The sequence below is a fragment of the Euleptes europaea genome, chromosome 7 (assembly GCF_029931775.1).
Source record: "Euleptes europaea isolate rEulEur1 chromosome 7, rEulEur1.hap1, whole genome shotgun sequence".
NCBI lineage: Eukaryota > Metazoa > Chordata > Lepidosauria > Squamata > Sphaerodactylidae > Euleptes > Euleptes europaea.
In genome coordinates this window covers 93,879,483-93,906,370 of record NC_079318.1, presented here as the reverse complement: position 1 = coordinate 93,906,370, position 26,888 = coordinate 93,879,483, and the positions used below count along the sequence as shown (strand labels likewise).

The 26,888-nt window shown below is 49.9% G+C and overlaps 1 protein-coding gene across 1 annotated transcript in view; it reads left to right on the top strand.

The window, feature by feature from the left end:
• Nucleotides 1-26,888, top strand: part of INTS3 (integrator complex subunit 3) — a 104,306-nt gene that overhangs the window by 36,518 nt on the left and 40,900 nt on the right. The window contains exons 4-10 of the mRNA XM_056853904.1: nt 303-416; nt 1,084-1,168; nt 5,902-5,968; nt 11,779-11,923; nt 14,300-14,429; nt 24,793-24,890; nt 25,906-26,097. Of these exons, the coding sequence (XP_056709882.1) occupies nt 303-416; nt 1,084-1,168; nt 5,902-5,968; nt 11,779-11,923; nt 14,300-14,429; nt 24,793-24,890; nt 25,906-26,097 (831 nt within the window). The remainder of the gene's footprint in view (nt 1-302; nt 417-1,083; nt 1,169-5,901; nt 5,969-11,778; nt 11,924-14,299; nt 14,430-24,792; nt 24,891-25,905; nt 26,098-26,888) is intronic.

Sequence of the window (26,888 nt, the reverse complement as noted above, 5' to 3'; positions counted from 1 at the left end):
TCAGGAGAGGCGTGGGCCAGTCCTGAGGACTTTGAGGTGGGAAGAGGTGGCGGCGGCAGGGAAACAAACACTGTGGACCCGTTGCAATTGACGCATACGCATGTTCAGAATCTCACTCCAGTTCCTGTTGGTTTGCAAAGCCTGTGTTGGGCTCCTTCTGTGGACGCAGTTGCTGTGCACGCAGGGTTCTTGGCCGAAACGGCTGGCTTCTATCTGTGCACTGCGCTGTCGTGTCCCTCTATTCAGCCAGTTCCTGCACCCCTCCCTAACGCTCCCCCCCCATGTGTTCTCCTCCACCCCAGTGTTATCGGGATCTGACGCTGGTGAGCCGAGATGGGCTGGGTGGCCTGTTGGCCAAGATGAACCAGATGGTGATGGACAAGTACCTGAAGCTGCAGGACACAGCTCGGATTCAGGTAAGGAGAGCTCCAGGAGGAACCGCCAGGAGGGAAGGGTGGGGTCAGAGATGAAGTTGGCAAAGGTAGCAGCTCGCTACCTACCAGACAGGAAAGATGGGTTGAGGCTTAAAGTGAACAGGGGTGAGAACGTGACCGGCAAGACTGATGTGCGCTGTGGAAACAGTGGCTCAAACAAAATGCAGAGCGGGGGGTGGGGAGAAACGTCCGGCATGGAGGCCAGCGTTAGCCATCTGAACCTGCCGAGTCCTCACCCTCCTTCCAGTGTGGTGTAGTGGTTAAGAGCAGTGGTTTGGAGTGGTGGAGTCTGATCTGGAGAACCAGGTTTGATTCTCCACTCCTCCACATGAGCGGTGGACTCTAATCTGGAGAACTGGGTTCGATTCCCCACTCCTCCACATGAGCAGTGGAGGCTAATCTGGTGAACCGGGTTGGTTTCCCCACTCCTACATATGAAGCCAGCTGGGTGACCTTGGGCTAGTCACAGTTCTCTTAGAACTCTCTCAGCCCCACCTATCTCACAGGGTGTCTGTTGTGGGGAGGGGAAGGGAAGGTGATTGTAAGCCGGTTTGATTCTTCCTTAAGTGGTAGAGAAAGTCGGCATATCAAAACCGACTCTTTTTCTTCCTCCTCCCCGCCCCCTCTTCTGTTGTCTCCCCACCTTTAGTTCGTTTGGCTGGTGCGGGAGATGGTGAGGAGCGGCGTCCTCGGGAGCGACGGCATCTGCATGACCTTCATGAAGCAGATAGCAGGTGAGCGCGTCAGGACCCGGTCAGTTGGCGCCTTGCCCTGTAAGGCCTCCTTGCCTCACGGGGCGTCAGCTGGCAAGGCTGTCCCCGACTGGGTTCTCCATTTCAGATCCGTTTCACTTGTCCCCGATCCAAACTGGGGCAGTGCATGTGGCACAGCTTGCTTTTTGCAGATGGAAAGAGATCCATGATCTTCATCACGTGTGTCTCCTCCCGGAGGTCCTTTATCTGCAGAGGCTAGGGATTGAACTTCTGCAGGCAAAGCAGGCACCCTGTCCTTGAACCCTCTCCAATAACACGAACATCTAAAGCTGCCTTGTATTTATTTATTTATTCATTTATTTGTTATTTCAGCTTACTACCCCTGCTCTTCCTAGTGGACACTGGGCTCAGAGTGGCTTACAAAGAATATAAATATTCAATTAAACCAATAAAAACATTAAAACAACATTTAAAATAGCCCTCACAGAATCATAGAGTTGGAAGGGACCACCAGGGTCATCTAGTCCAACTCCCTGCACAATGCAAGAAACTCACAACTATCTCCCCCACACACACCCAGTGACCCCTATTCCATGCCCAGAAGATGGCCAAGATGCCCTCCCTCTCATCATTTGCCTAAGGTCATAGAATCAGCATTGCTGACAGATGGCCATCTAGCCTCTGCTTAAAAACCTCCGGGAAAAGAGCACCCTCATAAGGACATAAGAAAGGCCCTGCTGGATCAGACCAAGGCCCATCAAGTCCAGCAGTCTGTTCACACAGTGGCCAACCAGGTGCCTCTAGGAAGCCCCATAAACAAGACGACTGCAGCAGCACCATCCTGCCTGTGTTCCACAGCACCTAATATAATAGGCCTGCTCCTCTGATACTAGAGAGAATAGGTATGCATCATGATTAGCATCCATTTTAACTAATACCCATGAATACCCCTTTCCTCCATGAATATGTCCACTCCCCTCTTAAACCCTCCTTGAACTCTCTCCAATAATACAGACATCTAAAGCTGCCTTGTATGTGTGTATGTATGTAGGTAGGTAGGTTGGTATTTATTTATTATTTCAGCTTACTACTCCCGCTTCCCCTGGTCGACACCGGGCTCAGAGCTGCTTACAAAGAATACTACTAATATAAATATCCGATTACATCAATAAAACCATTAAAACAATATTTAAAAATAGCCCTGTAAAAAATTCATATAAAACAGATATACTAAATAATCTAAGGTTCCTCTAGAGTGTAAAACCCAATGCTCTAACTAGGCCAGCAGACGGAATAGAATCCCAGATTGATATAGGGAGAGATGTAACCACAGTGGGGGGTTTGGGAGGCCAGCATTTATACATAGGGAACCATCGCTGGCCTCAACCATAGGCCTGGTGGAATAGCTCTGTTTTACAGGCCCGGCGGAACTTTTTAAGATCCCGCAGGGCCCTGGTCTCATTAGAGAGACTATTCCACCAGGCAGGGGCCAGGGCAGAAAAGGCCCTGGTCGGGGCCAGCCAGACACTCCTCGGGCTGGGGGCCACCAGAAGATTGGTATTAGCTGAACCAGATCAAACCACAAGTCCACCTAGATGTCTACAGTTGTCTCTCCAGGTCTTAGGCAGAGGAGGGTCTTTTCTGACTTCTGCTATATGTGATCCTTTACCTGGGGGATTTCAGGGATTGAACCCTGGGCCTTCTGCATTTAAAGCAGGTGCCCTCATATTGAGCAACACACACGAAGCTGCCTTGTACTCAGTTGAGCCTTTAGTCCATCAAGATCAGTATTGTCTGCTCAGACCGGCAGCGGCCCTCCAAAGTCTCAAGTGGAGGTCTTTCCCGTCACCTGCAATCTGATCCTTTTAACTGGAGATGCCGGGGATTGAACCTGGGACCTTCTGCATGCCAGGCAGATGCTCTGCCACTGAGCCACAGCCCTTCCCCTCCCCAAAAACAGTTCTTTCAAATGCTTATCCCTTAGCAGCGCCCCACACACACAAACACACAATGGAGCCTTCTGCCCAGGCCTACCGCCATTGTCCCCCATGCTTTTATCTTGCATTACCTGGCGTCTGCTGGCAACCGTAACCCTAACCGCCATGTTTACTTATGGTAACGCAAGCACACAAACACACACAGAAATGGCTTGGGGATACAGGGCCTGGGAGCGGCTGGGCAAATAGCGACAAGAAGCCTGACTGGTTTTTTATGGAGATGGGGGGTGTTATTTGAGCAAAGTTGCTTCAAGAGGGGAGTGGACATGTTCATGGAGGAGAGGGGTATTCACGGCTACTGGTAAGGATAGATACTGGTCATTATGCATGCCTATTCTCTCCAGGATCAGAGGAGCATGCCTTTTATATTAGGTGCTGTGGAACACAGGCAGGAGGATGCTGCTGCAATCGTCTTGTGTGTGGGCTTCCTAGAGGCCCCTGCTTGGCCTCTGTGTGGCTGGACTTGATGGGCCTTGGTCTGATCCAGCATGGCCTTTCTTAGGTTCTTAGGTTCTTAAGTGAGAGATGAGCAGGCTTGGGAGGACCAAAAAAATAGTGGTCTGGTTGCTGTCTTTCGGCAAAGGAAAAAAAGAATTTAAGTTTCCATCCATTGCGCAATTAGCAACACAGCATAGAAAAACGGCTGCATTAAGAAGAACGATAAAACGTTCAACCTTCCCTGTGTATAGATGTGATTATGCTGGCCAATTACAATTTAAATCAGGTCTGATTTGAGGAAAAAACCATTACTTTGGAGCCTTGTTCTGCAGAAAAAAAGGACATTCTGGAAAAGAACTGGATAATTTCTTTTTTAAATTTTGAAACGCACAGAGCATCCTTTATGAAGCTGTTCACTTGACGCCCGAGAGAGAACATTGTCCAATTTTATAAAATTGTTTTGATGTATCAATGCAATTTTATTAAAATTGCTGCTTTAACAGGCTATTAACAAGGGCTCCTCTCTCCAGAGATGGGTCTGGTATGTTTTAAGTTAAGAGTGATCGGGACATGGATGGAGGGACTCGCCTTCCATAGCTGGTTCTTCAGGCCGCGTTGTGGTTCTTCTGAACCCCTAGACCGATTGTGGACTGCATGGACAGTCTTGGAATAAGGACAGCACACTGCTTGCAAACTCCCATTTGTGTGCGACAAGTGACAGACCTGAAGTTAGAAAGGGACCACCAGGGTCATCTAATCCAACCCCCTGCACAATGCAGGAAATGCAGGAGTATCGCTGCGCTAAAAGAATACAGCAGAGCGTTAGGAAATTTCTCTCTGTCTCAGATTCCCCCCACCTTCCAGGATAGTGTAAACTCCTAGGGGCTTAAACAGTCTTATTGCTCCCCCCTTCTGTTTTCAGCTGATGCTCCACGATTCTCAGCATCTGGTGCTTCCTGGCCATTTTTCTTTACTTCTGTTTTACCACATCACAGGCAGTTATTATATTATATTATGTGCCATGGAGGACAGGCAGGATACTGCTGCTGCAGTCATCTTGTTTGTGGGCTTCCCAGAGGCACCTGCTTGGCCATTGTGTGAACAGACTGCTGGACCTGATGGGCCTTGGTCTGATCCAGCACGGCTTTTCTTACGTTCTTATGCCCTGTCCTCTCCACGTTTGGTTCCCTTTCCCAGCAATTCAGAGATTGCGAGCACAATGGAGATGTCTGGAAACGTTTTTGCACCACATCAGTGAGTTAGCCGATTGCCTTTAGAAGACGAAATTTGTCATCCTATCATAATAGAAATCTGACGTTTTTATTTTTATTTTTTGTCATCTGCAACACCGAGCGAGGACGATACAAGCACGGGGATTGGTAGCTGTATGTTCTCGAAGCGGGGTAGGCCAGGAGTCACCAGGGTTAGGGGCCAGAACCAGACTGAGCCAACGAACCATCCTTTTCTCCTTTTGCCCCCCTTCTTGGACTTCCCATCTGGGAGGGATTTTTTTTTTTTTTGCCAAGCCACCTCAGGCTCCTCCACAGCAAGGCCCCCCTTTCATGAGGCGCTGTCTTCTTCCTTGAAACTTCAGGTGTCATGACTACATTTCAGCAGTTTTCAGAGCCTGTTCTGTGCACTCCCCTGTTGAGTTGTTGGGTGCACCGCGAAGAATGGATGTTTTTAAGAACATAAGAAAAGCCACGCTGGATCAGACCAAGGTCCATTGAGTCTAGCGGTCTGTCACAGTGGCCAACCAGGTGCCTCTAGGAAGCCCACAAACAAGACGACTGCAGCAGCATTCTCCTGCCTGTGTCCCACAGCACCTGATATAATAGGCATACTTCTCTGATCCTGGAGATAATAGGTATGCATCATGGCTAGTATCGATTTTGGCTAGTAGCCATGGATAGCCCTCTCCTCCATGAACATGTCCACTCCCCTCTTCAAGCCTTCCAAGTTAGCAGCAATAAGGTCCATCAAGTCCAGCACCTGGTTGGCCACTGTGTGAACAGACTGCTGGACTCAATGGGCCTTGGTCTGATACAGCGGAGCTGTTCTTATGTTCTTATCCAGAAAGTGCTAGCTTTGGTTCCAGTTGCCCCTGTTCAGCAGAGCAGAATGGGGCCAGGTGTGGGAGGCCCTCCGAGGTGGTGGCAGCGGTGGGAAAAAGGAAACTGGGCTGAATTGCACCTTTGCTGCCTCGCTGGAGGTGATTGTCTGGGAGTTTGGCAAAACCTGCGGCCGGACGAAATTGCAGCCATCTGTCCAAGTGAAGCTTCCTCTCTTCTCACATTTGCCGTGTTGTTCTGTTTGCAGGCGGGGATGTGACCGCGAAGAATATCTGGCTGGCAGAGAGCATCCTTGACATTCTTATGGAGCAGAGGTAGGCACCCTGACGGTATTGTGGGGCATGGGTTTATTGCCCGCTCATGATAGCTCTGAGCTCATTTGCCTGCAACTTTATATAAAAAAAGGATGATGGACTGAATTGCCTCAGGCCCCGTTCAAACATTTATTCATTTACTTTGGTTTTTCTCCTAAAGCATTTTCTATGATTCTCCTCCATTTTATCCTCACAACAAAAGCCCTGAGAGGCAGGTTAGGCTGACAGCATGCGACTCGCCCAAGGTCACCCATTGAGCTTCTGTGTCAGAGGGAGGATTCGAACATGGGTATCCCAGATCCTAGTCCACCATACGCCAAAGAGCCCGCCTTGCAAAGTAGCCGTTTTCTCCAGATGAGCTGATCTCTTGTCCCCTGGGGATCAGAGTTAATAGAGGGAGATCTCCAGCTGCCACTTGGAGGTTGGAAAACCCTATTGCTGGGCCAGTCAGTGTATGTCCAACCTGTCTTCTCTTTGGCCCTTTGCAGCAGAGCCAGTTTCCCCACGATGGCTCTGCCCTGACTTTGGCCACTCCATGCCTTGGCAGCCCTTTTGCTCGGTCAAGCCGATGGGCAATATGCCGCAAAGCGCAGCCATAGCCCCGGGCCTCCTCGTTTTTTTTCAGAAGGCTCTTCCCTCTCACAAAGTATTTGTTTCATCGCAACAGTCGTTCCTCTTTTAAAATTGCTTGTTATCGTGGCGAACAATCAGGTCGTTAAAGCCTTTTGCTCCTGGCCCCGCTTACTTTCTTCCCCCCAGGAATATTCTGTCTTCACCGCGTTGCCCCGCAGCGCCATCTAGTGTGTCTCCTGGGAGCAAACCCCGTTGATGCTGCAGGAAGCACCTTGAGCTCACAAATCACGGCTCGCGCCCCACTGGGACCGTCCGGAGAGTCCTCTCTTGTTAGTTCACAATGGGCCAGCTTTGTTTTTCTTCTGCAACTCGAGTTCTGACACAGATCCTTGAGAGTGAGGGCAGACTTGAAACGAAAGCAGGTTTCTAGTCTTGATGGTATTGCTGATAGGGTTGCCAGGTCCTCCCAGGCCACTAGTGGTTGTGGGGGGCGGAGAGATTGGAAAGGGGAGGGTTGCCAACTCCAGGTTGGAAAATGCCTGGAGATTTGGGGGTGGAGCCTGGGGAGGGCAGGAACCTCAGTGGGGCACAACCTCCAGGTACTAGCTGGAGATCTCCCGCTATTACAACTGATCTCCAGCCGTTAGAGATCAGTTCCCCTGGAGAAAACGGCCACTTTGGCCATTGGACTCTATGGCATTGAAGTCCCTCACCAAACCCCGTCCTCCTCAGACTCCTCCCCAAAAAGCCTCCTGCTGGCGGCGAAGGGGGACCTGGCAACCCTAACAATGCCACAGAGTCCCCCCTCTAAAGCAGGGGTGTCAAGCTCAATTGTTACGAGAGCGGGATATGACAGCCCAGATTGGGGGTGGGGGTGGCTGCCTCGTGGGCCGGATAAGAGCTCGCAAGGGGCTGGAACCGGCCTTCGGGCCTTAGGTTTGACACCCCTGCTCTAAAGTGTCCGTTTTCTCCAGGAGAGCTGATCTCCGTAGTTTGGAGAGGAGCTGTAATTCCAGGGGAGCATTACCCATGGCCCCGGCCCTTATCAGCGGCAGCCCTCTTTTGTCAGCGACAAAAGTGTGGGAGAGCAAAGGGACCTGGCGTTCAGCTGGTATTCCCACAGAGCGAAGCCGGAAGGTTTGGAGTTGAGACACTTTAATCGGCGGGGAGGTGAAAGCCAAGGCTTCAGCCCGTTTCTTTTTTAAAAAACCTGCTCCCTGTGCGTTGACTGCTTCAAAGTAGGAGCCCTCCCGAGACTCGACTCGACTCGTTGAAACGTATTGCAATTTGCTGCCGCTAATGGCCCACACTGCCTCTAATTCATGTCGCTTGTCAGATTGATTAGCCCTGTGTTAGCTGAGCGTGCTTCCCCCCTCCCACTCCGCCAACATTCCTTCCATTCACCTCTGGTGTCCCTACCCCAAATTGCTTTTTTCGCCTGCTGCTCCATACGTTTTCAACAGTCACCCTCTGACCATCATGGCTTACCACCCTCTGCCCGTCAGGTCCCTCCCACTTAAAACCTGTACCCAAAACCCCATAGAAGTGATGCCAGCGTAGGGAGGTCAAGAGCCGCATATCTGTTTCACACAGTGGCCAAATAGATATACCCGTTAAGGCCGACAGGCAGGAAAAACAGGCCAAGGCCTCTCCCACTGTGGTTGCCCCCCTCCAGCGCTGGTATTCTGAGGGCTGCTGTTCCTGAGCTCTGACCTCTGGGTGGCCCAGGCTCATCAGATCCGGTCTCATCAGATCTCAGAAGCTGAGCAGGGTCGGTCCTGATTAGTCCTTGGATGGGAGGACCACCAAGGAAGCCCGGGGTCGCTATGCAGAGGCAGGCAATGGCAAACCACCTCTGAACGTCTGTTGCCTTGAAAACCCCATGGGGTTGCCATAAGTCAACTGCAACTTGACGGTGTTTTTGCCCTGACCTGGGTAGCCCAGGCTAGCCTGATCTCATCAGAACTCAGAAGCTAAGCAGGGTCAACCCTGGCTAGTATTTGGATGGGGGACCACCAAGGAATACCAGGGGTGTGACACAGAGGCAGGCAAAGGCAAACCATCGCTGTTCATCTCTTGCCTTGACCTGGATGGCCCAGACTTGCTCGGTCTCATCAGATCTCAGAAGCTAAGCAGGGTCGGTCCTGGTTAAAATGTAGATGGGCGACCTCCAAGGAAGTCCAGGGTTGCCACGCAGAAGCGGGCAATGGCAAGACCACCTCCGAACGTCTCTTGCCTTGAAAACCCTGGAGGGTCGCCATAAGCCATCTGTGACCTGGCGGCACTTTCTGCCACCACTGCTCCTGAACGTGGGTCTCAGAAGCTAATCAGGGTCGATCACCCAGGAAATCCAGGGTCAGCATGCCAAGACAGGCAATGGCCACCTCTGAACGTCTCTTACCCTGACTTGGACGGCCCAGGCAAGCCCAATCTCGTCAGATCTCGGAAGCTAAACAAGGTCGGCCCGGGTTAGTCCTGGGGTAGGAGACCACCAAGGAATGCCGGCGTTGCTATGAAGAGGCAGGCAGTGACAAACCACCTCTGAACCTGTATGTTCCTATGGGGGGTTGCCATAAGTCAGCTGCGACTTGACAGAAAAAAAGAAATTGTAAGATTTTTTCTGTCAAAGGCTGCTGGGTCATCGCATTGTGAAATAGAGAGAAAGAGAGTGAGAGAAACCTACCCTTTTAAAATCCTTTTTAAGATTGTAATTTTTTACTATGTTCTGGCAAAAGCTGTAAATAAATAGATTAATAAATGAGAGAGAGAGAAAGAGAAAGAGAAAGAAACTTACCCTTTTAAAATCCTTTGTAAGATTGTAATTGTTTACTTATGTTCTGGCAAAAGCTGTAAATAAATAGATAAATAAATAAGAGAGAAGGAAATAGAGAGAGAAATAGAGAGAGAAAGATAAAAAAAGAGAGAAAGAGAAAGAAAGAAAAAAAGAAAGGAAAGAAAGAACGAACGAACACAAAAAGGGAACCTTTCTGTAGTACTTGGCAGTAGAATTGTGGACTGAGCCACTCTGGTTTAGGAGTGTGTGGGGGGGGGTTGTCGTACCATGGCGGAGGTCCTTAGTCTGTTTGCTGTGATGTTCCTGTTCGTTTGCTAGAAGGCTGCCGCTCTGTTTTTATCAGACTCCTTGTCTTATGCAATACATTTTCTGGCAGCTGTCTCAAAGTGTTAACGGAACGCAAAGAGGGGATGCAATTTTTTTTTAAAAAACACAATTTTTCAAAGTTCCTCTCTCAAGATTAAAAACACATTTTGCATCCCCTCGGAGAGGGTGGCAGGGAGGTTTGCATGCTGGAGGTTGTGATCGGTAGTTCTCGCCCAGCGATGAACGGAGCCGTGCAGAAAGCCATGCAGGTTCGGGCCCATTCGTAGCTTCTGGCTTTGGAGACCAAGGCTTAGGTTGTGTATTTATGTGTGTGTTAAAATAGCTGCTGTTCTTGGTAGCCAAGTCCACCTAAGTGAAATGTACTCCATGATCTATGTGGGAAAATAGTAGTTTTCAAGCGTTCCTAAAAATGCCTGGCTAGATTGGCCAAACTTGTGCTTTGACCCGCCGTCCTGGGGTTATCGCTTTTCCCAGCATGCTTGCTTATTTATACTTGTTTTTATAAAAAGTGTCTGCTACTTCTAACATGTGCTGAAGGTGCCCAAAATGGTCAAAAGTAAAATGCTAACTGCTGCCAAATATAAAAACAGCATGTTGGCAAAAACCCATAACCTATCCATATTGTGAGACCCAGCATGGTATAGTGGTTAAGAGCAGCAGACTATAATCTGGAGAACAAGATTCGATTCCCCACCCCTCCACATGAAGCCAGCTGGGTGACCTTGGGCCAGTCACAGTTCTCTCTGAACTTTCTCAGCCCATGTGGAGGCAGGCAATGGCAAACCGCCTCCCAATGTCTCTTGCCTTGAAAACCCCATGGTAAGGGTGTCGAACCCATTTGTTAGGAGGACCGGATATGACGTAAATGTCACTTGGTCGGGTCCGTCCATGCCTTGGAGAGACAGCATGGTGTAGTGGTTAAGAGCAGTAGTTTGGAGGCTAACCTGGTGAACTGGATTTGTTTCCCCACTCCTCCATATGAAGTCAGCCGGATGACCTTGGGCTAGTCACAGCTCTCTCAGCCCACCTACCTCATAGGGCGTCTGTTGTGGGGAGGGAGAGGGAAGGTGATTGTAAGTCGGTTTGAGTTTCCCTTAATTGGTAGAAAAAGTCTGCATATAAAAACCAACTCTTTTTCTTCTTCTTGCCAGCCCAGATCGGGAGTGGGTGGTGGGTGGCTGCCTAGGCTGAGCCGTGAGCCGGATGAGAGCGCTCAAGGGGCCAGATCCAGCCTCAGGGCCTTATGTTTGACACCCCTGCCCTGTGGGGTCGCCGTGAGTCAGCTGTGACCTTGGCACCTGTGACCTGCAGCAGGAGGAGGTGTGCAAACCCTTATTGCACAGGAAGTAAGGAATTAAAAAAAGTTATCCAGAAAGCACTGTAATTTAATGGGCTGACCACCCAAGACCTGGTGAAAAAGCCCCTCGGGAAGCAGCCCAAAGGAGCCAAGCTGCCAGAGGAGGGACAACTCTACAAATTTGGATGCGTCGACCAGTGTGGTGTAGTGCTTAAGAGCGGTGGTTTCAGGATGCCTGTATGTAATGTTATAAACCACTAGGACACAGATATCAAGTATTATTATTTCCCCTCCTTTCCCCTAATTTTCTTTCTGTACCCTTATAAGAAAAATAAAATAATATTTTTTTTAAAAAAAGAGCTGTGGTTTGGAGTGGTGGACTCGGATCTGGAGAACCGGGTTTGGTTCCCCGCTCCTCCACATGAGCGGCGGGAGCTAAGCTGGTGAACTGGATTTGTTTCCCTACTCCTTCACACAAAGCCAGCTGGGTGACAGTTCTCAGATCTCTCAGCATTAAACGCACATCGTCTTAATCCATGTAGCAAAAAGGGCGTCTGGCTCATAAACATTTGCTCCATTTATAGCCCCGCAATATGTGGAAACTCAGAGCAGCTGACATTGTTCTCCCTTCTTCCATTTTCCCCCTCACAAAACCCCCTGTGAGGTAGGTTAGGCTGAGGGTGCATGACTGGCCCCTGCTCGCTTGGCCGGTTTCCACGGCAGAGTGGAGATTTGAACCTGGGTCTCCCAGATTCTAGTCCCACACTCTGAAGCCTTTAAGGTTCCACAACAGTCTTTGTCGTTCTGTGTCCTTTACAGGGAATGGGTGCTGAAGAGCTCGATTCTGATAGCCATGTCCGTGTACACGTTCCTGCGCCTCATCGTGGACCACCACGGCTCCCCGCAGCTGCAGGCCCTTCGGCAGAAGGAGGTGGATTTCTGCGTCTCTCTTCTCCGTGACCGGGTGAGGAAACCCAGAATGCTTTTCCTCCTGAAGCACGTGCGTCCTCTCTCTGGAGCGCCTCTCACTTTTCAGGGGTCTTTCTTCCTCGGGCCCGATGTCTAAACACGTCCCCCTTCAGACCCTCAAAACCTCTCATTCTCCTTGTCCTCTCTGCATGTCGCCGGATGCCATTCTGACACCCGCCAAACCTATTTCTTCTTTACTACCTTGGTTTGTTACTTATGCCTTCCGCCAGGGAGTTCAGTAATCCAGCACACGCGGGGAAATAATACTATTTTACCCTCTCAAACAAACTCATGAGGTAAATTTGGCTGAGGTAACGGGTTTATTATCACAACCAGGGAACTGCGCAGAGATTTAGATCTCTGCCTGTCCTGGCCACGTCCAGTGCGTGGTTAAGCCACACACTGCCTCGCAGACTAAAAGTGGATTGGGGAGAGGTGGCCTTTCTTAATGAAAAAGACTTGGTTTTATACCCCACTTTTCTCTACCTTTAAGGAGTCTCAAAGCGGCTTACAATCTCGTTCCCTTCCCCACAACAGACACCTTGTGAGGCAGGTGGGGCTGAGAGAGTTCTGAGAGAACTGTGATTGGCCCAAGGTTACCCAGCGGGGTTCCTGTGGAGGAGTGGGGATTCAAACTCTGTTCCCCAGATTAGAGTCCGCTGCTCATGTGGAGGAGCAGAGAATCAAACGGGTCCAGCGTGGTGTAGTGGTTAAGAGCGGTGGAGCGGTGGAGTCTGATCTGGAGAACCGGGTTTGATTCTCCACTCCTGCACATGAGTGGCAGACGCTAATCTGGTGAACTGGGTTGGTTTCCCCGCTCCTACACATGAAGCCAGCTGGGTGACCTTGGGCTAATCACACTCTCTCAGCCACACCTACCTCACAGGGTGTCTGTTGTGGGGAGGGGAAGGGAAGGTGATTGTAAGCCAGTTTGAGTCTCCCTTAAGTGGTAGAGAAAGTCGGCATCTAAAAACCAACTCTTCTTCATATTAGAGTCCGCCGCAAATATGAAGGAGTGGGGAATCAAACCTGGTTCTCCAGATTAGAGGCCACCGCTCTTAACCACTACATCACGCTGGCTCTTCTCCTGTGCTGCCTCCTAGCACTGATATGCAGAAGTTTGCTGCCTCAGTACGTGGGAGGTTCCCTTTAGTCGCCATGGCAAGTAGCCGTCAGCGGACCCTTCTCCTCCATGAAATCTGCCTCAACACCCCTTTTAAAGCTATCCATGTCCGTCATTGTGTCGCCTGGCAATGAATTCTGCCGTTTAAATCAGCAGGCGTTTCCCTTTTGTCCCTCCTGAATCCATTGCCAGTCAACTTCATTGGGTGCCCTGGAGTTCTGGTATTTTGGGGAAAGGGAGAGGAAAAAGGCCAAGAACTGACTGACCAGGGCTGGCAGCTTCACATAGTCCTGAAATAACCTTTACAGGGGGATGCTACTTGTGCTTCCCTCCAGAGCCTGGGGGGGCATTACTAGAATCATAGATCATAGAATTAGAAGGGACCACCATCTAGTCCAACCCCCTGCACCATGCAGGAAATTCCAAACTACCTCCCCTTCCACACACCCAGTGACCCCTACTCCCTGCCCAGAAGATGGCCAAGGTGCCCTCCCTCCCCTGATCTGCCTAAGGTCATCCAATCAGCATTGCTGACAGGTGGCCATCTAGCCTCTGCTTAAAAACCTCCAGGGAAGGAGAGCTCACCACCTCCGGAGGAAGCCTGTTCCACTGAGGAACCGCTCTAACTGTTAGAAAATTCTTCCTAATGTCTAGGCGGAAACTCTTTTGATTTAATCTCAACCCGTTGGTTCTGGTCCGACCTTCTGGGGCAACAGAAAACAACTCGGCACCCTCCTCTCTATGACAGCCCTGTAAAGACCCCGCCATCGCAGTCAGACAGGCCAGCCCCACATGTCGGCTTTAGTAAGCTGAGGATCTCTTTGGCAGCGGGGCCCTACTGACAGCAGGCAGAAATGTGCGCTTTGCTCAGATGCGGAAGGTGAAGACTGAGCCTTGGCCCCTGAGCCTCTGGTCCTGGAGGAAAAGAAAGCTGGCGCCTCAAAATTTATAGCTGGGCTTGTTTGTTTTTACATCAGCAGTCATTCCCCCCTCCCCAAAATAACAGCTGACCTTCTCTCTTGTCATTTAACCTCTTAAGGGTTTGCTGTCTTCAAAGGGTAGCCATCTGCCAGAGGGCAGACCCTTTCAGCCCTTTAGGTGATGTCAAGTTGACTAATCCTCGGCTCCCAAGCAGTTTAGGGACAGAAAGTCCCCTCCCCATACAGATAGATAGATTCGTTCTGTCCCTGTCCCTCTGCCCAGGTAAACAATAAAGTCTCTCCCTTCCTTTTTTTCCCCTTCTCAAAGTTTATGGATTGCGCTGTGATTGGGCGAGATCTGGTGAGGCTCTTGCAGAACGTTGCTAGGATACCCGAGTTTGAGCAGCTCTGGAAAGACATTATCCACAACCCTCAGGCGCTGAGCCCGCAGTTCACAGGTAGGTAAAGGCAGACCACTATACACATGTAATCACTGGGGCCCATTGTGGACTAGTTGCATCGGGAGGCAGGGTGATGCCAACCGGGCCTAGTCTTGGGAAGAAAGGTTCCAACGGCTGAGGACATTCTGGATCTCTGTGCAATTCTGCATTGCAATGTTTTTTTTGTGTGTGTGTTTTTTTAAATCACGTTCTAAAAGTCAAATGTTGTATTTGGGGAATAATGTAGCTGCCAGTCTGAGTGGGGCTGTGGCTCAGTGAGTAGAGCATCTGCTTGGCATGCAGAAGGTCTCCTGTTCAATCCCCAGCATCTCCAGTTAAAAGGACCAGGCAGTAGTTGATGTGAATAACCTCCTGCCTGAGACACTGCAGAGCCGCTGCCAGTCTGAGTAGGGGCTGTGGCTCAGTGAGTAGAGCATCTGCTTGGCATGCAGAAGGTCCCAGGTTCAATCCCCAGCATCTCCAGTTAAAGGAACCAGGCAGTAGGTGATGTGAAAGACCTCTGCCTGAGACCCTGGAGAGCTGCTGCTGGTCTGAGTAGACAAGTCTGTCCTTGATGGGCTGACGGTCTGATTTCAGGATAAGACAGCTAAATCCTCATGGCAAAAAATCTTAGATGAGAAATTGTCATTGTTGGGCTTCTCGCAGGATATGTTATTAGCTCTTGGGAAAACTGAAGCTTTCACCAAAATTTAAACAACGCATTAAAGAGCTTGATTATAACAGCACTATTTTTCGTGCTCACCGCGTTTGTTCATCCCAGTTCTTCGGAATACCACCACCACGCAGTTTGCCCGCTTATACTTATTATTTGACAACTCCTCGTCTTTCTAGAGCCTTCTGTTTAGCTAGACTGAATGCTAACCCCTCTATGGTTATGCAGGGCAGAATTCTGAATATACCATACTCACAGGACCTGTCCTTGCTCTTCTGGTTCTGTTAATTCATTAGCTCATGCCTTCTTGGAATGCCTCTTATGTCTCTCCCCTTTTAACATAAATCTAATGCCTCTTGTGTCTGACATAATGCCTTTTTTATTAAGTGACAGGTATCCCAAGGCTACATTGTCAGTGGCAAGATTTGTTTCAGTCCTCATATCTCTCAAAGATATCTCTCATATCCTCAAAGCATATATCTTAGATATATGCTGCTCAAGATCAATGGATCAAGGAGTTTCTAAGGGATAAAGGAAAGGAAGGAAAGGATAAGGCAGCTTCAGGTGTGGTTCTTTGAGGTTTTGTTGGGCCGGCGACATAACAGTCTGAAGCCGCAAATGCTGCAGAGAGTTGTGTTGCGCTGAAGGGGCTGCATCAGTGCCCTGCTCTCTATCCCTGCTGAGGCACACGTTCAAACCCAACTGAGACACCACCTTGGGAGCTCTCTGACAGGGCATCCCCAAGTGTTTCTAACAGCAGCAGTTGGAGTTACACAAGGTGTAAGGGGGTGAGAGTTTAACTTTTTTTCTCTTGTCGAGCTCCTGTTTGCCCAGGCAATGTAGCAAATCGGGGTATTCACACCCCCCCCCCCAGTGGCTGGCAGTCAGCAGCTGCAGAGACTGTTTGGGGGAAGAGTGCATTGTGTGTGTGTAGGGGGGGGGGAAGGCTCCCTGTGTCACAGCCCCGATCCGAACAACTCTGGTTTCTAAGAAGGTCTTCTCTGGTACGGTCCTGTCAGAGATGGCCTGGAAGAAAAAGCCTCTTAGTGAAGGATTGCCGGCCTTTCCAGCATGTCTGCTGCTCTCTCACACCCCCGCTGTGTCTGCAGTGTTGGAAAGGCGTTGAGGCTGGGAGTCCAAAACTCCAGGGAGCCAGCGTGGTGGAGTGGTAAAGAGCAGTGGTTTGGAGCGGTGGAGTCTGATCTGGAGAACCGGGTTTGATTCCCCACTCCTCCACATGAGCGGCAGAGGCTCATCTGGTGAACCGGGTTGGTTTCCCCACTCCTCCACATGAAGCCAGCTGGGTGACCTTGGGCTAGTCACGTTCTCTCAGCCCCACCCACCTCACAGGGTGTCTGTCGTGGGGAGGGTAAGGGAAGGTGATTGTCAGCCGGTTTGAGTCTCCCTTAAGGGGCAGAGAAAGTCGGCATATAAAAACCAACTCTTTTTCTTCTCTTCTTCTTCTTCATGTGGCGCCGACTGTCCCCTTCAGATTTATTTCCTGCCCTACGCAGGGCTTTTGATCCTCCATTGGATCCTCAAGGTCCTAGTGGGATGCCCACGTTGCTGTCCTTCGCAAGGACAAATATCTCCCCGCAGGCGTCTTCCGTCTGCCTTGACACGCTGTGTGGCCTCCCTTGTCCATAATGGCCCAGGCCGCTTCAATTAGGGATTATGAGAACAGATTTTTTTTCTCTCATTGCTGTCGACACCCTCCACCCCAAAGTTCTTCTTAATTATAATTTAGTGTCTAATTACTAGGGCTGAAACTGCACCGGGTGTTAGCTCCCCCATGGAATTCCGGGAAAGTCTTTTATTCATTCATTCATTTACCGGTCTTTTATCCCGCTCTATTTCCCAGTCAAGGCCAGGGTCAGAGCGGCTAACAGTCATAAAATATAATACACATACATTTAAAACACAATACATATAGAATTTAAAAGCTAGGTCAAATAACAGTAGATTATCAATCAGTTGGCGCTGTTATTCATCACAGGAATCCATGGTGAGCCTAGGGAAGAGCAATGTGAGTCCCCAGTTACAATATACAGATTAAAATTATAGAACACACATGAACACACGAACCTGCCTTGTACTGAATCGGACCCGTGGTCCATCAAAGTCAGTATTGTTTATTCAGACTGGCAGCGGCTCTCTAGGGTCTCAGGCAGAGGTCTTTCACATCACCTACTTGCCTGGTCCCTTTAACTTAGGGGTGGGAAACCTTTTTTCTGCTAAGGGCCATTTGGATATTTATAACATCATTCGCAGGCCATACAAAATTATCAACTTAAAAATTAGCCGACCAATACGTTTTTCCATGGCCCGGGTGGGAAAGGGTTAACACAGTTTCTTGGGCGGTCCTAGCAGCTCCATAGCTAACGACTCTTCTGCAAGGGGAGGAAAAGGTTCCTTTTCTCGGCAAAACAAACTCACATCCGCCTTGAATAGAGGCTATTCCTGTCCACCGGAGGGGGCGGACCGCCAGTCTTCTGAGCTAGAGATCTGCCAGGACCCACGAAGGGCCAGACCAAATGATTTCGCGGGCCTTAAACGCGCCCCCCCCCCCCGCAGGCCTGACGTTCCCCAACCCTGCTTTAACTGGAGATGCTGGGGATTGAACCTGGGACTATCTGCACGCCAAGCAGATGCTCTACGCTGAGCCACGGCCCCTCCCCATGGGGGGTGGGGGTGGGAGGCCAGCTGAGATGGAAACGGTTGCTGTCTTAGACCATCAGCCTGGTGGAACATCTCAGTCTTACGGGCCCTGCGGAATAGCACCAGGTCCCGAAGGGCCCTGGTCTCACTTGATAGAGCATTCCATCAAGCCAGGGCCGGAAAAGCCCTGGTTGAGGACAGCCGGATGTTTTTTGGGCTGGGGACCACCAGCAAGCTGGTATTCGCAGAGCGTAATGCTCTCTGGGGGCGGGGGGGGCGTACCAGGAGAGACGGTCCCGACGATACAATTTTGGAACAAGGGAAGGCTCTTTGTGACTGAGAGCTCAGCTCCAGAGTGGGAGAAACTTGAGTATGTGAGGCAGCTGAGAGCCTCCCAAGCATGGGCAGAGTGCTTACCTTTTGCACTGAGCTAACCTCAGCCAGCCTCCACAGACGTCTGCCTGTGGGCCAGGTTGAGCCCTGGTAGCGCTGTTATTTTGAAATTAACTTTTGGGTAATGGTTGGGCCCGATTTCGTACGAGTGAGTTGTCTCTCTCGGCGGCTCACCAATCCCCCTACGCTCAGCTGAGCATTCAGACCGTTTCCGTTGCATACCGACGGGCTCAGAGTCAAAATTTCAAAGCGTTTTGAATAGCGAGGTGATAGTTTTATTAGTACACCCTTAAATAAAGTCCAGCCGTAAAACTTTGATTCCACATGCAGGGAATCCTGGTAACGGCTATGGCCTTTCGAAGTGATATATGCATTCGGGACTTTTATACCCAGCCTTTCGGCCTTTTGAGGCCTGTCTTGCAATTCGTTTAAAACACTCAAGAGACGGTAAAATGATGGAAGAAGCAAGCAGAAAAAGAAAAACGGCAGCAGGGCAGAGAATCTGATTACCATCAGGCATTCACAAATGGTGACTCGCAGGAAGGGTCAGTTAAACATGACTTGTTCTCGAGCTTTGTGGCATCGAGCATCCCAATTTGTGTCTTTCCAAGAAGCCGCTGGAAATTTATGGTGCTCTAAACACTGCACAATGCTGCCCCTTAACATAGTATATTGCTGGGGAAGGATTCGGAAATGTCTCTAGTTACAAGGTAAATTATGAGAAGGCAAGAGTCACTGGAAAAGACAATAATGCTAGGAAAAGTCGAAGGCAGCAGGAAAAGAGGAAGACCCAACATGAGATGGACTCTATAAAGGAAGCTGTGGTCCTCAGCTGGCAAGGCTGTGAATGATAGGATATTTTGGAGGACATTGATTCATAGGGTCGCCATGAGTCAGAAGATGGCCAAGATGCCCTCCCTCTCATGATCCGCCTAAGGTCATAGAATCAGCATTGCTGACAGATGGCCATCTAGCTTCTGCTTAAAAACCTCCAGGGAAGGAGAGCTCACCACCTCCCGAGGAAGCCTGTTCCACTGAGGAACCACTCTGACTTGAAGGGGTGACCTCCTGTATGGCTCTCACATAGGGTTGCCAGCCTCCAGGTGGTGCCTGGAGATCTCCCACTATTACAACTGATCTCCAGGCAACAGAGATCAGCTCACCTGGAACAAATGGCCACTTTGGCCATTGGACTCTATGGCATTGAGGTCCCTACAAACCCCACCCTCCTCAGGCTTCACCCCCAAAATCTCCAGGTATTTCCCAACCTGGCAACCCTACTCTCACAGTATAATTGTATTTTGAGCGCCATCGTGGTTTTTTTTGGGGGGGGGGTTAGGTATTTTGTTGTTGGTTTTATTCTATCAATTGTTATTGTATTATTTTAAACGATGTTACCCAGCCTGAGCCGGCTTGCTGGGAAGGGTGGGCTACAAATTCGAAAAATAAGTAAAAAGAAGAGTTGGTTTTTATATGCCGACTTTCTCCTCCCCTTAAGGGAGACTCAAACCGGCTTACAGTCTCCTTCCCTTCCCCACAAAAGACACCCGTTGAAGTAGGTGGGGCTGAGAGAGCTCTTAAGAGAACTGTGACTAGCCCAAGGTCACCCAGCTGGCTTCATGTGGAGGAGTGGGGGAATCAAAGCCGGTTCTCCAGATCAGAGTCCACCGCTCCAAACCACTACACTGTGCTGCCCTGCTCTTAGACACTCCTAGGCTTGGCCAGTGCTCTGCAGCAGGCAGGGAGAAGGCGCCTCCAGCTCAGGATTTATGCACATAACTCCCAGGCTTAGAGTTGCGCGTTCTCTCGTCTTATTGGCTGTCTTGGTGGGAGGCCTGTTGCATAATCGCCCTCTCTGTGGGTGGGCGAATGTGGGAACAAGTCGCCGGGTAGAAGAATATAGAAGTAATAAATGATTCACTCCTGTCCAAGGCCGTCGCATTGTTAGCGATTTTAACAGCCCTTGGGGAGAGGAGATTTCCCCACCAACTCCTACCGGCCTCATTCAACAGGGGGTCCCCATTTCATACCGTTTCAGAGGTCTTTTTTGGTTCCATTCAGTCCCACGGCAAGCTCTCTGTTTCCGCAAGAGCCAGTGTGGTATAGCGTTTAGAGCAGGGGTTTTGAACTCATTTGTTCCAACATAAATGTCACTTGGCCGGGCCATGTGTACCGTAAAATTTAATGCCAGGTACCGGAGATACAAACTTTGTAGATGGCACAGGCAGAAAAAATAATGATATTATTTTTTACTTTATCTTTTACGTAAAATACAAACATGCTTAAAACAATAACGCTCGGCCAGACCATTCCTGAGCCTTTCGGCAGCCGGGGACAGCATGGCTAAGGTACTGCTGCGGCGCCTCCTAAGAGGTTTCCAAAAAGAAGAAGGAGAAGAGGTTTTTATATGCCAACTTTCTCTACCACTTAAGGGAGACTCAAACTGGCTTAAAATCACCTTCCCCTCCCCACAACAGACACCTTGTGTCTGGTGGGGCTGAGATAGCTGTGACTAGCTCAGCGTCTCCCAGCTGGCTTCGTGTGTAGGAGTGGGGAAACAAATCCAGTGTCACCAGATGAGCCTCTGCTGCTCATGTAGAGGAGAAGGGAATCAAACCCAGTTCTCCAGATCAGACTCCACCGCTCCAAACCACCGCTCTTAACCACTACACCACGCCGGCTCCCTCCAAAAGGCTGCAAAAAGCCTTTTTAAATTTAAAGATGACAAAAATGGGGCATTTTCCCTTGTTGCGAACAGCGAGGCTGCTCCAGGACAAACCTGGTGCAGCAACTCTGTTCCTGGAGAGGGTGTTCCCGGCCTGGAGGGGCTGTGGATGCTGACTAACGTCAGCTCTGCTCCCAGGAACCCCCCCTCCCATGCCACTACCCCTCTCCCACAAGCCTTGTGGCATGTGCGGGGAGGGGGGGCAGGAGGGCAAAGCAGGGATTCTGGCCTTTGCACTTGGGGGGGGGGGCGCTGGAAAGATAAGAAACATCTTGCGCATGACTCCTTCCTTTCTTGTTGGCAAGCACAGGAGGCCTGGCGTAGAAGAGGAGTTTTCTCTCATGGCCACCCATCTTTGGGAAAAGAAAAGAAACAGGAAAGGCTGTCACTGATAGCCTTCTCAAAACAGGAGCACCTCAGGCGAGGGGATGCATGTAGCTAGGGAGGGGGCCTTTGTCCTGATGCCTCGGGGGTTTGTGGTAACAGGGTGGGGGGTGGGAATCCAAGTTCTTCTCAGCTCGGCAAGTTCTGTAACACAGTCCTGAAATAAATTCTTGTGTTTTTAATACAAATTTTTAGATGGTTATGTAACCGGAGCTGCAGCGGGCACCATACTTTAACATTAAAAAATTCAGCCTCGGAGACTCAGAGAAGATGGATTCTTCAATATGTATAAGTTGCGCAAATTGACATCCAATTTTGCTTAATTTATTCTGGTTTTAACGGTTAGGGCAAGGAGTGCCACTTGACAGGTGCAGTCAGGCGCGCGCGCACACACACACACACACAGAGCTGGAGTGAACCACAAGAGTCATCTAGTCCAACCCTCTGCACAATGCAGATATTCACAATTACCTACTCCCCCAGTGACCCCTGCTCCATGCCCAGAGGAAGGCAAAAACCTCCAGGATCCCTGGGCCAATCAGTTCTGGGGGGAAATTGCTTCCTAACCCAAAGTGCCAATCGGCCAAAGGGCCACGAGAGCCGGGCACTGGCTCGTCCCTTCCTGCCCTCCCTCTCATCTCATGATCTGCCTAAGGTCATAGAATCAGCATTGCTGACAGATGGCCATCTTGCCTCTGCCTAAAAACCTCCAAAGAAGAAGAGCCCACCACCTCCCTTAGGCAGATCATGAGAGGGAGGGCATCTTGGCCATCTTCTGGGCATAGAGTAGGGGTCACTGGGGGTATGGGGGGGAGGTAGTTGTGAATGTCCTGCATTGTGCAGGGGGTTGGACTGGATTACCCTGGTGGCCCCTTCCAGCTCTAGGATTCTATGAAGTCTTTTCCACTGAGGAACCGCTCTGTCAGAAAGTTCTTCCTAATGTTTAGTCGGAAACTCTTTTAATTTCAACCTGCATACATACGTCATGGGAAATCTTATTCACCCACTTTCCTGGCTTCAGTGATTTCACTAAATGTAGCACACAGGCTACCGTGCTTTGGTCACAATTTGAGAAGAGTCACTGGAAAAGACAGTAATGCTAGGAAAAGCTGAAGGCAGCAGGAAAAGGGGAAGACCCAACATGAGATGGATTGACTCAATAAAGGAAGCCACGGCCCTCAGTTTGCAGGACCTGAGCAAGGCTGCTATGGACATTTTGGAGGACGTTGATTCATAGGGTCGCCATGAGTCGGAAGCGACTTGACGGCACAACACTCACACGAAGTACTTTATTTTGCCTGTTCTGAATCTACTGCCCCTGCGTTTGGTTCAGAAGCAAGATTTACTGTTTTGTCAGAGTCAACCATTCACTGGCTGCTAGACCTCCGGACTAGAATTTAAGGAACCTTTTTGGTTCTTTATGTATGTTCTGTGTGAATTGCTCTTGTCCCTTAGCTTGTAACCTCTGGAAAGCGTGTGTGTGTGTGTGTGTGTGTGTGTGTTAAGTGCTGTCAAGTCGCTTCCGACTTATGGCAACCCTATGAATCAATGTCCTCCAACACGTCCTATCTTCAACAGCCTTGCTCAGATCTTGCGGGCTGTGGCTTCCTTTATAGAGTCGATCCATCTCTTGTTGGGTCTTCCTCTTTTCCTGCTGCCTTCAACTTTTCCTAGCATGATTGTCTTTTCCAGTGACTCTTATCTTCTCATAATGTGGCCAAAATACGACAGCCTCAGTTTAGTCATTTTAGCTTCCAGGGTCAGTTCAGGCTTGATTTGATCTAGAACCCACTGATTTTTTTTTTTTTGGCAGACCATGGTATCCTTAACCCTCTCCTCCCAACACCACAATTCAAAGGAATCTACTTTCTTCCTGTCAGCTTTCTTCATTGTCCAACTTTCACACCCATACATAGTAATAGGGAATACGATGGCATGAATTAACTTAATCTTGGTGGCCAGTGACACATCCTTACACTTCAGAAAGCTTATGTCTTATGTCGAATTATTATCACGCTCTTGCTGTCATTACTCTTCTCATTAGCATTTTAATGTCTTCAAACTGTAATGTCTTCAAACTTAGCATTTTAATGACTTCACACTTAGCATTTTAATGTCTTCAAATCCCTGAAACCCCCCCCCCCCCGTTTTTATTCTGAATTTTTTAGCTGCTGTAAGTTGCTTCTAGTATTTCTGGAGGATGCAGCTGATGAAATATTGAAAAATTAGTAAATAAAATATTGCTCACTTGTCTTTCCAAAAGATGGCTTGCAGTTGACTGTAAAGCCATGTCCAATAGCAATACAAATCCTTTGCAGCTGCCCTGCTTCTTAAAGGAGACCTAAACAAAATCTGCAGCAGTTCATGCCTCAGAGGTTTTCTCTAAAGTGAGCCATGCACATTTGCCTAAACGTCCAGAGGGTTGTAAGCGACTGACTGTATTGCTTACAGAGGGAAGACCATTCCCTAGTCCTGGGGCCACCACCCTAAGGCCCTGCTCTTTAATGCACATATATTGAGGTCTTTAGCATATTAAGGGAGTATGGAGCTTAGTCTTCAGTGATCTGATGGTATATGGAATATAGGGAGAGGCTTGACTTCCTTGGCGGAGGGGCTAGGTAAAAAATATGGTAAATAAAATAATTTTTTCCCTAGTTTGCAGGTGGCTGACAGCATTTGAATACTGGGCAAAGTAAGCAAATCGGGCAAGCTGAGGTGGGCAGCATGAAGTGCATGATCGGTCATTTTGGGGATGGCAGCTTTTATTTATTTATTTGTTTACGGTATTTATAGTCTGCCTTTCTCACTTGGACTCAAGGTGGATTACGCGGAACGAGTCAATAATCTACAGGGCATTCAAAAAGCAATACAATAGCATTATGATTGTAGTACCAATGAGAAATTAAAAAAAAAAACCAGACAGAACTGAAGCAAAGCATAAGTATGAACCTGAAGCATTAAATGATGCAAAAATTATATAGGGTCCTAGTTTCAGCAAGCTGAACACAGGACGATAGATCACTGTCCCTAAAGATTTTTCCAAGTTACTTTGTGAATCGTTTAGTACAGTGCAACTCTATTGCCTGCGTAGAAAAGCCCTCTTGAATAACTGAGTTCTGCATAGTGTGTGGAAAGCCAGGAGAGTGGAAGCCTTCCTGACCTCCTCAGGCAGGCCATTCCACACGGTAGGGGCCACAACGGAGAAGGCCCAGGGACTCAAAGCGGCTTCCGTTGTTCTCCTCTCCTCCACTTTGTCCTCACAACAACCCTGCGAGGTAGGTTGGGCCGAGAGCGTGTGACCTGCTCAAGGTCACCCGGCAAGCTCCCATGGCAAATTGGGGGGTTTGAACCTGCGTCTCTCGGAACTGAGTCGGATACTCTTAACCACTATGCCAAGCTAGCTAGTCGAGTGCCGCAGCCTCTCCCAGGCAACAGCCAAGATCCCCGCCGACTGGCAGCCTCCCCACCTGGCCGTAGTGCTTCCCCCCCATCAATCAGCAGTCCATGCGCAGCTCTGGCAACCTGCTGTGTTTGCTGTTCCCCCGCAGGCATCTTGCAGCTTCTGCAGTCGCGGACTTCGCGCAAGTTCCTGGCCTTCCGCCTGACGCCGGACATGGAGACCAAGCTGCTCTTCATGACCTCTCGGGTAAGCTGGGCCAGCCTACTCCGGGGGCGAGGGCGGGAGGAGGCAGAACGAACAGCAGCCGGGTATCTTTCTGGCCAGCATCATGCTATCTGGCAAAGAACAGGTTAAGCTAGGAAGGAAAATCCGAGTCCAATAGCATCTTAAGGACCAACAAGATTTCGGGGGGTTTCGAGAGTCCAAGGGGCCCGGAAATCTCGTTGGTCTCTAAGGCACTGCCGGCCTCAGACCTTGTTCTTCTACTGCAAACCAACGTGGCGACCCAACTGAAGCTAGGAAGCTGGACTCCGTGGGTCACCTTCACCGGTATCGCTGACTCTCTGAGGAGGGAGAGGAGGTGAACCTGGAGTAACTAAACACCACCTTGGTGTATTGGGGTTGGCTTGGCTCTCTGGCCAGTACCGTGTGGAAGGCAGCCCTCCCAGATGGGTGGCAGAGTTGTCGGTTCTTCCAAGTCCGCGTTCAGGAGGCAAGCAGCCTGTTCTTTCTCCCCTTAGAATCATAGAGTTGAAAGGGACCACCAGGGTCATCTAGTCCAACCCCCTGCACAATGCAGGAAATTCACAACTACCTCCCCCCACACCCCCAGTGACCCCTACTCCATGCCCAGAAGATGGCCAAGGTGCCCTCCCTCTCGTGATCTGCCTAAGGTCATAGAATCAGCAGTCCTGACAGATGGCCATCTAGACACTTACAAACCTCAAGGGAAGGAGAGCTCACCACCTCCCGAGGAAGCCTGTTCCACTGAGGAACCACTCTAACTGTTAGAAAATCCTTCCTAATGTCTAGATGGAAACTCTTTTGATTTTATTTCAACCCATTGGTTCTGGTCCGACCTTCTGGGGCAACAGGAAACAACTCGGCACCCTCTTCTATATGACAGCCCTTCAAGTACTCAAAGAGGGTTATAATTATCACCTCTCAGTCTTCTCCCCTTCCTGAGCCAGTGTGGCCTAGTTGACCGGCCTGTGTCTTTCCCCCACTCCTGTCTTGCCCCCCTCCCTCTTCCTCCTCCTAGGTGCGCTTTGGCCAGCAGAAGAGGTACCAAGACTGGTTCCAGCGGCAGTATCTCTCCACCCCAGACAGCCAGTCCCTGCGCTGCGACCTCATCCGCTACATCTGCGGCGTGGTCCACCCGTCCAACGAGGTGCTGAGCTCCGACATCCTCCCGCGCTGGGCCATCATCGGCTGGCTGCTCACCACCTGCACGGTAAGGTGGGGAGGGGCTGTGGCTCAGTGATAGAGACTCTTCTTGGAATGCAGAAGGTCCCAGGTTCATTCCCTGGCATCTCCAGTTAAAGGGACTAGGCAAGCAGGTGATGTGAAAGACCCCTGCTTGAGACCTTGGAGAGCCACTGCCGGTCAGAGTAGACAGTACTGACTTTGATGGACCGAGGGTCTGATTCAGTATAAGGCAGCTTCATGTGTTCATGTGTTCAAGGCATCTCGGAGGGGCGGCCTGGTGGTTGGCCGGCCGAGGGTTTCGTTTGAGAGGTTTCACTAACCCGCGCCGGGCGGAAAAATGGGTGCTGAAAGGGGCCACGCTACTGAATCTTAAAGGCGAAAGAACCCTGCCTCCCTTAGTGGGTGGGGGAGTGTTACTTCTCAGTTCAAGAAACTGCCCCAACATGAGGCAGTTTAGTTCCACGCTGTGACGGCTGGGGGGAGAAGAAGAAGAATTTTTATACCTTTTTTTCCCTCTTCCTTTAAAGAGAATCAAACCGGTTTTACAATCTCCTTCCCTTCCCCTCCCCACAACAGACACCCTGGGAGGTAGGTGGGGCTGAGAGAGCTCTAAGAGAGCTGTGACTAGCCCAAGGTGACCCAGTTGGCTTCACGTGTAGGAGTGGGGAAACAAATCCAGTTCACCAGATTAGCCTCTGCCGCTCATGTGGAGGAGCGGGGAATCAAACCCGTTTCTCCAGATTAGAATCTGCTCCTCTTAACCACTATGCCAAGCCCTGTCATTCTCCTCCCCCCCAAATGGCATTCCCAGCATCT